The sequence below is a fragment of the Helianthus annuus genome, chromosome 2, assembly GCF_002127325.2.
Source record: "Helianthus annuus cultivar XRQ/B chromosome 2, HanXRQr2.0-SUNRISE, whole genome shotgun sequence".
In the NCBI taxonomy this organism is placed as follows: Eukaryota; Viridiplantae; Streptophyta; class Magnoliopsida; order Asterales; family Asteraceae; genus Helianthus; species Helianthus annuus.
The window spans coordinates 81,832,516-81,844,184 of NC_035434.2; the positions used below are offsets into that span (position 1 = coordinate 81,832,516).

At 36.7% G+C, this 11,669-nt stretch overlaps 1 protein-coding gene across 1 annotated transcript; it reads right to left on the reverse strand.

The window, feature by feature from the left end:
- Positions 1 to 4,873: 4,873 nt before the first annotated feature.
- LOC110916838 (ABC transporter A family member 7) lies at positions 4,874 to 11,421 on the reverse strand. Its single transcript, XM_022161508.2, has 18 exons — positions 11,206 to 11,421; positions 10,725 to 11,106; positions 10,564 to 10,634; positions 10,342 to 10,486; positions 10,116 to 10,235; positions 9,899 to 10,023; positions 9,506 to 9,664; positions 9,229 to 9,391; positions 9,009 to 9,134; positions 8,817 to 8,900; positions 8,320 to 8,687; positions 8,042 to 8,242; positions 7,835 to 7,944; positions 7,651 to 7,735; positions 7,287 to 7,415; positions 7,116 to 7,221; positions 6,047 to 6,135; positions 4,874 to 5,333 (listed from the first exon to the last, which is right to left on the reverse strand). Exons 1-18 carry the CDS (start codon positions 11,278 to 11,280, stop codon positions 5,034 to 5,036), a joined length of 2,838 nt encoding a protein of 945 aa, XP_022017200.1. The 5' UTR covers positions 11,281 to 11,421; the 3' UTR covers positions 4,874 to 5,033.
- Positions 11,422 to 11,669: the final 248 nt, after the last annotated feature.

The window sequence follows — 11,669 nt, forward strand, 5'->3', positions numbered from 1 at the left end:
GTGCGCTCACCTCGTGAGAAGGTGCGGATGCCACAGACTCAAAGGAGTTTGGGACCGGTGAATGTGCGGGTGAGTCCTCAGCAGGGGCATCAGCGATCATCAGAAGATCGCCAGCAGGAAGTAGGGCTGCGTCTGGGATCTCATCCTCTATAGGCTCATCCTCAAACAGATCGATATCGCCGTCAGCCTCGGCGTCGAGTAGTAAGTCATATGCGGGATAGACGGCTAAAGGAATAGGAGCCGGAATCACAACTAGGGGTAAGTACTCAGCAGGGGGGCCATCCGCAGGCTCATCAGCACCCTCGGGTAGTGCGAAGGGCTGGAAATCGTCGTCGTCCGTGCTGGTGGAATCAGATGTATGCACCTCATGCTCCGAAGATGGGAGGTCATCAGATACGATAGGTAGGGGTACGGTGGTGTCCGAGTCACCAGTGCCTGGTGAGTCCATGTGTCTGTAACACAAACACAAATATGCACAAATAATCAGTCATACAATCGAATAATCACATAAGCTACCAAGTAAGGTATCACATAATTCTCCTAGTTCCACTAGCCTCCCAGCCTCCCAGGCTGCTTTTCCTAGTCCCACTAGCCAATTTTCCCAGCCTCCCAGACTGCTCTTCCTAGTCCCACTAGCCTCCCAGTCTCTCAGACTGACTCCCTAGTCCCACTAGTCAATTCTCCCAGCCTCCCAGACTGACTCCCTAGTCCCACTAGTCAATTCTCCCAGCCTCCCAGACTGACTCCCTAGTCCCACTAGACAACTACCTCGATCCATTAGATCGAGCCTCGGCCTCCCAGACCGAGCCTCAGTCTCCCAGACCGAGCCTCAGCCTCCCAGACTGAGCCTAAAAATAATAAATAAAATGCGCTCAACATTTGTTTATAAAAAGGTTTTGGATCTGGACTTAAGTGGTATGAAGTAAAAATGTTTTCGTGAGAGCCCTAGTGATCATAGTCTAGACTCGAGGAGGAATCCTAGTTCGCTATGATCAGAGCTCTGATACCAAGTTGTCACACCCTGGCTTTGCGGAAGCGTGGTTAAATTGGTGTGACTTCTTAATACCATAGCTTAATCATAACAAAGCTATCTGAATTAAAAATATGCAAGATCATCCATTAAAATAAAAATACCATAACATTGTCTTAACGGGATAACACCCTATCAACCATAAACTTGTCCAAACATTACAAACACCAAACATAACATAAACATGATTCAAGGACTGTGACTTGTCCAGGAAAGAGTCACATTCCCCGAACCCTGGATGACCTTGGTGACTAATGCAGCGGAAAACATGCCATACCGTGCCAGATCTTTAATTCCCTGAAATACATGTAAGTTGAAAAATCAACAATAATGTTGAGCGAGTTCATGCGAAAGTGAGTAAACAAACCTTTGTATTTATCAAAAACCCTGGTATGTAGCAAATAAGGAAAAGAGATCACCAATGGTTTGCAAGGCCATTGATATGTGTGAAGTGCAAGTAGGAAGACTCAAACCTAGCGGATTTATGCGTCGGGCACTAAGTCACCCCGAGGTCCGTTATGCTGGACCTGGGGCTGGGCTCGCTACACCCAGATAGATCTACCGCTCCTGTCCCACGGTCCTACTATGAGGATTAATGGCCTCAAGTTTCCGCCTACCCACTCACATGATCTAAGTAACCAACCTCCTTACGCTAACCATACCATGTATAAAGTATTCATAATCAATGTAACATGTATTTCACCCCCCGCAGTTTGGAAAACTGAAAACAGTTAAGAGAAAAGGGGGACATGAACTCACTGTCAGTGCGTCTCTACCAAGTACTCCGAATGTCAGGCAGCTATGCAACGACCTACATGTGCTAATTCTATTAGACGGATGGCCGTGCCTTAGCTTTATAGTTTAAGTTTTTGGGAAATAGTTAGACAACTATTTCGTGTTTATATTTTGCATGTACTTGGTAGTTAATCTCCTTCCCAAGGATGGGGGATTTAATACATGTGTATTTGTATTATATCATTAAGTCCCACTTAATATATTTTTACCTCTTCTTCCAAAATATAAATATTTTTCTCAAAAATATTATATTTTCACTTCACATAATACTTCCAAAATAATGCGTTGACAAAATACGCGTTCATGAATATTTCCGTATAATGCGTAAGTTACGTTTTAACGATTAAGTGGTAATAATAATTACCGGTGTAACTTATGTGTTTGTCGTGTAAGCGTTTGTATTATTTTGGAGCTGTTATCGTTCAAAATATTATTTTTACTCTAAAAATAATATTTGTGTATTTTCACAAAATAATCATAAACAGTGTGATGAAAATATATTTACCGAATATATATATTTATCACGTTTAGTTTTGTGAAAATCCCACCTCCGAATATTTGTAAATAAAGTCGTGGCGAAATATATTTTGAAAACATATCAAAAATAATTCTAACACTTGTAAATAATTCTAAGTGTTACATTTTAGAAAAATTTCGCCAGAGTTTCCCCTGTAACTGGAGGTGGCCACGTTTTCTAGCGTATCATTTTCTTTTACAAAATCATTTCAACACTTCTTTAATCAATCAATCAATTTCTGACACATCAAACTAGTCGACAAGTATGTAAAATCGCATAATCACATGAACTTGTGGTTTTTTCCGAAAACTATAGTGTAGATCCCGTTATATTTTGTGGATCTATGTGTAAAATACTAAATCTTGTAAAAACCTCGTTTTTAGAATAAATCTATCTTTACAACTTCCCGTCATCTTTCTCAAAGATTGTTATTTTGGCGAAACTTTTCATTTCACAAGTGTTTATACACTTGTGGTTTGTAAAATCATATTCGTTAGTATGTCATCCAACTTTTATAAAACATGATTTTCTCGACACTTGGTTCTACGAAAATACCGCTTGTACATTCGTAGATCCGCTAGTTTTAAACACTATTTTACAAGTAAAAATACTTTTACACAAGTTCATGTTTCTCGTGTGGTAGAGTTTCACCTTTTAACCCTTGTACTGATAGAAACAAGCTTATGTCAAGATCTATGATCTTAACAAAGTCGGGTTAAACGATGATCCGAGCCACCACATCGTAGATCGGGCCTAAATAATCACCATATTTAAACACTACAACTTTTACACAACTTATGATCTTTTAACCAACAAGATTCATGTTTTAGTAAACTTTAAAGATTCAAAATGCAAGTTTCCGAGTTTTAACCGTTACAAATCTTATTAACCACTTTAGATATGTTCGAGAATGAGTTTTAAGCATTATACCTCTAGCTCGGGGCTAGGGAAGAATCTAGGCGAAAAGGTGGTGGATAAAAGCAAGATAACGAGGTCCTTCCGCTTCCGTTTGCTCCAAGACTCTTTATACGTGATCCTTGAAGCTTGTATGTGCTTGGAATGGATTGAACAAGACTCGAAAATGGATGGATGGAAGTGTGGGTGTTCGGCCGAGAGCTCATCGACGGAGAGAGAGAGTGATTTTGAGTGTTGGTGAATGTGTAAGATTATGATGTGTAATGGTTGGATTTTATAGACATAATCAAGATCATCGTCCAAAGGATTTCGTGTCTCCTTGATATTAGGCAACCTCATTATTTTAATCAAGTCTTGTACCATGATGTTTCCCTCTAGTTGGGCCGATTAGGATGGGGGGGGGGGTCATTTGGTTCGATTTCAATCATGTAGTTAGGGTCTAGTTACTTTAAACCAAGTTAGATTAGAGGTTAACTCGGTTAGTGGTGTGATGCGTTCTATAGCGGGTGTTAGGGTAATCAGGGACCCTAACTGGCTCAGAAAAAGATCAATAATATTATTGGCCAAATTTTCATGTTCCGGGTATAGTCCGGTTGTTCGGTTGGATGGTAATCCGTTAAAGTGCTTAAGTAAGCTTTTAAGCGTCGTTAATAATATTTTTAGTGACACTATTTATTTCCAAAAGTGTCAGGAATATTTCCCCATGTTTTGGCACTTTATCAGTTAGCCAGAAGCTAGTATGTTAATAAAAGTGTTGTGTTTTGTGCTTAGAGTACGTTTTAGGCACATCCAATCATTGTATCTTATTCCTAGAGACGCAATTCTACAACCCTTGTATCCCTACACTCACTATGGGTGTAGTAAAATATTTCTGGCTCATACAGGCCCCTTAGAGGCAATGTCTGCCTGATGCTGGCTTTATCAGCATGTTCAATAGGTTATCTGTTCTAATGCTATTGTGCTTTTGTGCATCATGTTTGTCACTAAGGTTCAACTTGTAAATAATGTAGTGACGGCAATCAAAGTATGATGCAGGAATATACAAGTGCTAGAAATCAAGTAGCAGTTCATAGGCAATTTCAGTTAAGCACAGTAATTAAGCAGCAATTATTTATTAATTAAATCGTACGGATACCTGGTTTAGTGAAGGTTGTCACATAAACCATGTTTGACTATTACAAAACTTTCCCACATTGTTGCCTACCGTTTACTTTTGCATTAAAATGACATCATTTCATGTTTTGTCACTCTATCACTTTTATTTTATATTGTTGTGTAGTTGTACACTATTCACGTTCGTTTTCCTTTTATAAATTAAAAATGGTGCTTTTGTTTATAATGTTGTTTAGACTTGTGTCCACTTAATGTGGGTGTTTGGGATTGCTTATTTTGAGCTCCTTTTTGTAGTGTTTGGATAAGGGGTTTTGAGAATGAGTTTTAGTGGTTTGAAAAGAAGAAAAGGAAAAGTTAGACGGTTGCAACCTTTTCAAAAAGGATATGGAAAAGAAGAAAAGGAGAAGCGTTCCCGAACACCCTCAATATATATTATCTTTGTTTGTTACGTTGTTAGCGTAAGCAGTCCAACGGACGGGTATTATACTAGCTAAAGTTTACTCTTAACAAATAACACATAGTTCATAGTATATACATAAATAATGACTAAAGTCTAAAACAAAACTTGTGTGTTTATGAGATACATTACTATAGAAGTACACCACATGTGGCTGATTTTGTGCAAATTCAAACCTATATAAACTTCAAAATGTATACTTCCTATCATGATAGAATATCGAAAGGTTGAGCCTCTCGAGCGACTTTGATGAAAACGTCTTCTAAAGTTGTGTCTGCAAGCCCCCATGCCTGAACTTGGAACCTGCTTTTAGCGTTTTCAACTGCACGGAAAACGTCTGCTACTTTGACATCTTGTTTTGGCAACTCGAATTTCTGTGTCCCAGATATTTGGTATATTTTATTCGCGTTCGGTGAGAGACCCTTTACTAGGTTTTCTACATCCACCTCGTGATTTAAGGATGTTGTCATTGTGAACACGTATGAACCTCCGTATCTACCCTTCAACTATCCTCATTTCAAAAGAAAATAACAAGATAGTAAGATACATGTATGAACCCATTTATTTTAATTTAATCCTTTAGCTGAACCGATATGACTCGCTAATGATAAAACATAACCCGAATTGACCCATCTACGTATAAATGGGTCATATCTAGAAGCATTCTTTTGGATCCATGTTTCACCATGTGGAATTTAAACTCAGCTCAAGACACTAGACTAATGTTATATGCATATTTAATTTTTCTAGAATATATATATAGGGGAAGGTTCAAATGAAAACCACTAGTTATTGTGAAAACTCGAAAACTAATTAAAAAAAGCCAAAAAAACATACAATTTTTTTTTTTTTTTGCAAACCAAATTTCGCAGGTTTTTTATATAAAAAAAATTCAAAAAAAAAAAAAGTTTTTGTGTAGTGCATATGTGTAATACTACACATGTGTATGTGTACTACACATGTGTATTATTACACATGTACTACACATGTGTATTATTACACATGTGAACTACACAAAAAAATTTTTTTTTTTTTTTTGAAAAAAAGTTTTTTTTATATATAAAAACCAGCGATTTTTATTAAAAAAATTGAAAAAAAAAAAAATTTTTTGTGTGTTTTTTAGGCTTTTTTTTAGTTAGTTTTCGAGTTTTCACAATAAAAGTGGTTTTCATTTGAATCATCCCCTATATTAAATGACATATATATAAGTTATTAATACCTCTTTCGGATTTCCAACACATTGCAAGCTTCCATCCACAAAAATTCCTAACCGGTCACATAAATGCTCTGCTTCCTCCATAGAATGTGCTGAAACATTACATTAGCCAATTAATATATGGGTAAAGTTCTTGTACAAATAATCTTAACATACTAAACATACAAATTGAAGGAAAACTCAAAAAGACAAGGTGACATTTTTGTAATTATCAATAACTATGAAAGTTACTCTACAAATATACCTAAAAAAACCTAACCACTCCCCCACCCCCAAAAAAAAACCTAAACCCCCCACCCCCCAAAAACCTAAAAAAACCTAACCCCCCCCCCCCACCCACCAAAAACCTAAAAAAAACCCTAAACCCCCCCCCTCCCCCCCACCCCCCCAAAAACCTAAAAAAAACCCTAAACCCCCCCCCCCCCCCACCCCCCACCCCCAAAACCTAAAAAAACCTAACCCCCCCCCCACCCCCCACCCCCAAAAACCTAAAAAAACCTACCCCCCCCCCCCACCCCCCACCCCCAAAAACCTAAAAAAAACCTAACCCCCCCCCCCCACCCAAGCTAAAATGCTAAAAACTAAACCCTCCAAAAAACCTAAAAAAATCTAAAAAAATAAAAAAAAAACACACAAATTATTTTATTTTATTTTTTTAACATTTTTTATTAAAAAATCGCTACTTTTAGTAGCAGCAAAAAAAAAAAATTTTTTTTTTTTTTTTTTTTTTTTTGCTAACGAAATGTAGCGATTTTTTAATAAAAAATGTTAAAAAAAAAAATTTGTGTTTTTTTAGGTATTTTTGGTTGTAACTTTGATAGTTATTGATAATTACAAAAATGCCACCTTGTCTTTTTGGGGTTTCCTTCAATTTGTATGTTTAGTATGTTAAGATTATTTGTATTTGATCTTTTGCCTTAATATATAATACCCTTTTTAAGTCAAGAAAACAATTTTAAAAGTATCCAACACTTTCAACCCATTCCCCGAAATCGACCCATTCATCATAACTGTCACCTATAGTGCTTCGCCACATAAATGACTAAATGAGTAAACTGAGTTAGAGAATTACTAGTGAGAATAATTGCACGATTTTGTTTAGCTCGTTTGACAACATTCCATAGATTGTTTCTTGAAGCTGGGTCCAATCCAGTACTTGGCTCATCCATGTACACAACCTAGATAATTAAGTTGTTAGCAAGGCATGTGTGGGATGGTCAAAAAGTCAACTCAATACACGTACCTTGGGATCCCCAATCAATGAAATGGCAACACTAAGCCTCCTTTTCATGCCACCACTGTACTTCCCAGCTTGCTTATCAGCAACCCCGCCGTTGAAGAGATTTACACTTTTAAGAGATTCTTCCACTGCCTAATATAAAACCATTTAGATGTGAATAAGTTAGAACAACAAAAAGACCAATATAGTAATAGTGTTATGAACTTATCATTAATAAGTATTTATAGATGAAAACCAAAGAGTGTCAACCTGACGCATTCAAAAGTGAAAACGACCTGTTTTGACTTATTACCCGACCTAGTGACAAATACTTAACTGAATGCAAGTTCCTCAGCAAGAAAATGTGAGACAGTGAATGCCAACTTACTTGCGTCAAGGTGGAACCTTTGAGGTTCTTGAGTCGTCCGTAAAAAAGAAGATGCTCCCTACCAGTTAGGGTTTCCCATAGCAAGCTAGATGTACCAAAGATTGGAAATTAACAGGTAAATTAACTATTCTAACCAACATAATTAGTAAATGTTTAAGACTTACAAAGGGATCTTGATACTTACTCATGCTGAGGACATACACCCATGTTGGCATAAATCTGATCCATGTTGGTTGTTATATCCAGACCCTGAACGTATGCTGTGCCTGCACTCGGTTTAATGAGCCCAATCATCTGTCAACATAATACACACCTCACTGTTTAGAATTTAAATTTAAATAATGAAGTTAAAAAAAAAGGTACTTGTGAATTAAGATGGTATTAAACTGACCATATTAATGAAGGAAGTTTTGCCGGCACCGTTAGGACCGAGCATACCAAAGCATTCTCCTTGAGATAATGCAAGTGACAACCCTCTAACTGCAAATTTCTCAGGGTTTCCATCCCTTCCTGGATACACCTTTTTCAGGTTATCACAAACGATTGCATGGCTCGTGTCTTGTTCAACAAGCGACTGCTCCACCCTCTCTCTCTGTTAGGACATCAAAGATTAGAGAACAAAATAATCAATACCATAAAAACAAAAAATAACAAAGATTCAATACTTGCCTCTTGTGCAACATCAGGTTTCTCCAGTTGAACATATACTTTTGAACCCTGCCTTTGTAAACTGGGTTTCCTAAATGATGTTGAATTCTTCTTTTTGAACTGCTCTAAGAAGAAAAGTGGACTTTTTCGGGGCCCGCTTCCTGATGATACAGCCTGATCAATGTAATATGAAACAAAGAAAACCACCAACCATTCCACAAGCATGATTATTAACACATGACGCATCTCATTATTGCTGTCACTTAAATCTCCCCAACGCATTCCGTCGGTCCCCATATAATTTCCAGTAAAAGCATACTGTGAAAATTCGTATAATCCACCATACAGAGAAAATCCTGGATACAACTCCATCACAACTATCCAAACTCCTACAAAAAAAAAGTACATGTATTTAAACAAATATGTATACAGAAATACTAGATTAGAATTGTCTTTATGAACATTTGTGCAAAATGATCTGATCTGATGAAGACTATATTATTGGCATATTTACTTACTTGAAAATGATTTATCTTGCAGGAAGAACTGAAAGAAGAAACCTCCCAAGAGACCAGTAGCAAAGACAGTAATGTACCCCACAACTGTCATAAAAATATTCATACAAATCACAACCCAAATGTAGCGGTATTATTTTTACTAGAAATATTAAACTAATCCAAAAAAAAAAATATGAAAACATGACAACAAACCTGAAGCTGTCTTTACATTAGAAAAAAGCGCAGCCGCTAGAAACGCCAAAGAAATCTGTAAGTTTATATAGATGAAATAAAATACAAACTGGATGCTGTAGTCATTCAATGTGAAGAATTTCAACCCTGCAATGAATTAAATGGCATTAGTTAAGCAACTCTTATATTAAAAAGGACAGGAGTGTAATTCCTTTTTTTTTTTTTTTTTTGTAATTTGTACCTACGGCTGAGCCAAATACCACAAAACAGAACATATACACCAAAGATATGGCAAGAAAGTATGCATAAGAAATCATCCAATAAGGACCGTCCCCAAGCCCATGCATTTTCATCATGATCCTTAAGTTTTGTTGCTTCTCGTACACCAGACCGGTTAGTACAATCTGCAATAAGTATGCTAATTAAAAATTAAAATTTACTTCAGAGAGAAAACTATCTGTTAACATTTAAAATATATAAAAATATATATAGATATAGAATCTTTAATATATACTAACAGGGAATAGTTGCAAGATGACCCATGTAAAGAATAACGGTCCAAGGAGAGAAGAGAAATCAAGCCTAATTTCAGTTTCTGGTTTGGGCATCTCTTTTACAAAATCAAACAGCATTTGTGTAGAAGGGCCAACCAGTAACTGTAGGAAAGCATTTGACACCTGCAAGCATACACTTCCGAAATGTTAGCCAATGAAAGAAATCTACAACTTGATGTCATCTAATAAAGAAAAATAAGTGATATGTCCACATTCATTAAAAGGGTTAATTTCTTTTGTATGTAAAACAGGTTTTTTGCTGATACCTGAAATGAGAACCATTATACTGACTAAAACATGAAAAGGTCTTTTTTTACAGAAAGAAATATATGCATGTCACATGTTTAGAATATGTACCAAATTTATTGAGCGAGGAACCCGGACGATTCCAAGAGGACCATTTCCTGTATCATTTTTGTAGGTAGAGTTGTACCATACTGTCACATTATAATTATTGATATTCGAATTCAAAAAATCATACCCTGTAGAAAAGGAAATATAAAAAATTAAAATCAAAGCTTAAATGATAAAATATTAGCATCAAAGTTAGATCACATAATCCATTAATGCGAACCTGCTAATATCTCATTGATTTTCTCCTCAGGGTTTCCCTTTCTGTATCCCGCATATAGCTCATTGTTAATATCAGAGGAGCTGTTGCGCCATAACTGTTGACCTTGAACACATCTGATTTCTACCATAAAAACACTCCAATCCATGAGAGTCTGAACCATAAAAACTGTTTTGATTGTTCTACAAAATCACCCAACAGAAGTTACAGATATCTACAAAAACCATACCTTTATCCAATTCCAAAGATGCTACCGGGACCGAGATAGAGAATGTAGAGTTAACCCCACACCGAGATTGAACATAGTATATAGGAAGACTATCGATGAAAGCCGAGTCGAGAAAGTTTGATCTATCAGTCTGTGAAGCTGACCCCTGACAAAATATTGTAAAGATCACATCAGTAAAACAAAAATCAATATACTTTTATCACATAAACCAGAATAACTCACCAATACAACACCAGCCAGGCCATTAGATGAGTTAAAATCGGATGAACTTGGGAACATATTTCTACCCAAACCTGTCATTTATACACAAAATATGAAACTATTACGATATAACTGTAAACACTAGATATTAAAATGATACAAATTAGGTGAAACAAACATACTTTCTCCAAGAGACTGATTATTCCCAGTCATCAACACAGTAACCGGACACGAATTCGTAGCTCTACATGACTCACTAGGCAAATCACCAAATGAACCAAAATCAGTTCTCACTGCACGAAAGCGCGGATCGGGTAATTGCAACATCGGAGGCCATTCGGGTGGATTAGGAATAGAACAAGTAGCCACTTGATCCAAATCTGAGTACTGAATCCCACACACTCTCTCACATTGACCATCACCATCTTGATCAATACAAGTGCAACCACATTTATTACCAGGTTTATCTAATTCATTATTAATAACCGCTTGCAGTAACACAAGTAACAAACAGAGAACGATTGGGAACAATATGAGCCTCAAATTCGTCCTGAAATTCTTCCGCTGAAATAAACAAAAACAACAATTAAAACCTAAAAAAACGCATAACATCAAACTGGCTGGGGCAAGTGGTTTTCTTATTTATAAGCATATCAAACACACCTGAAATGTCAAATTCTTTCGGAACAAGGCGTTAGCCTGAGTCCAGAAACTGGAACCGTTGGTTGAATCCGCCATTGATGCACTCGTTCTCTCTCACACAGTAGCTGGATTGAAATCGTGACCGTTGAAATTGGAATCTGGCGCCAAAAGATGAATTTTGTTGAACAATTTTAGAGAGAGAGAGAGAGAGAGAGGCGAATCGAGGTTGCTTCTACTGACTGGTCTGCAGATGCTTTTCTTATTTATATCTAGTAATCTTATGTGTTAGGTTGAAATGACGGTAATGCCCTTCTACGGTTAATTTGTTTATTTAATTATTTTGGTTAATGACAAATGTACCCTTCGATTTGATACCGCGTTTTGTATTAGGACTTGGGAGCAAAGTTTTGCTTTGACTTTCGTTTGTTATGTTTTGAAAACACATCTTGTGGGCATCAACTTCAATTGTTTTTTCAACCTTTTGG

Bases quoted from the DNA above. Each gene is read 5' to 3' on its own strand.
- LOC110916838 (XM_022161508.2), bottom strand. From the start codon at position 11,280: ATGGCGGATTCAACCAACGGTTCCAGTTTCTGGACTCAGGCTAACGCC. The intron at 7,945-8,041 runs GTCAGTTTAATA...TTATGTTGACAG, and splicing joins AAACTTCCTTCATTAATATG to ATGATTGGGCTCATTAAACC. The intron at 6,136-7,115 runs GTAATTCTCTAA...GTAATGTTTCAG, and splicing joins TCGTGCAATTATTCTCACTA to CACATTCTATGGAGGAAGCA.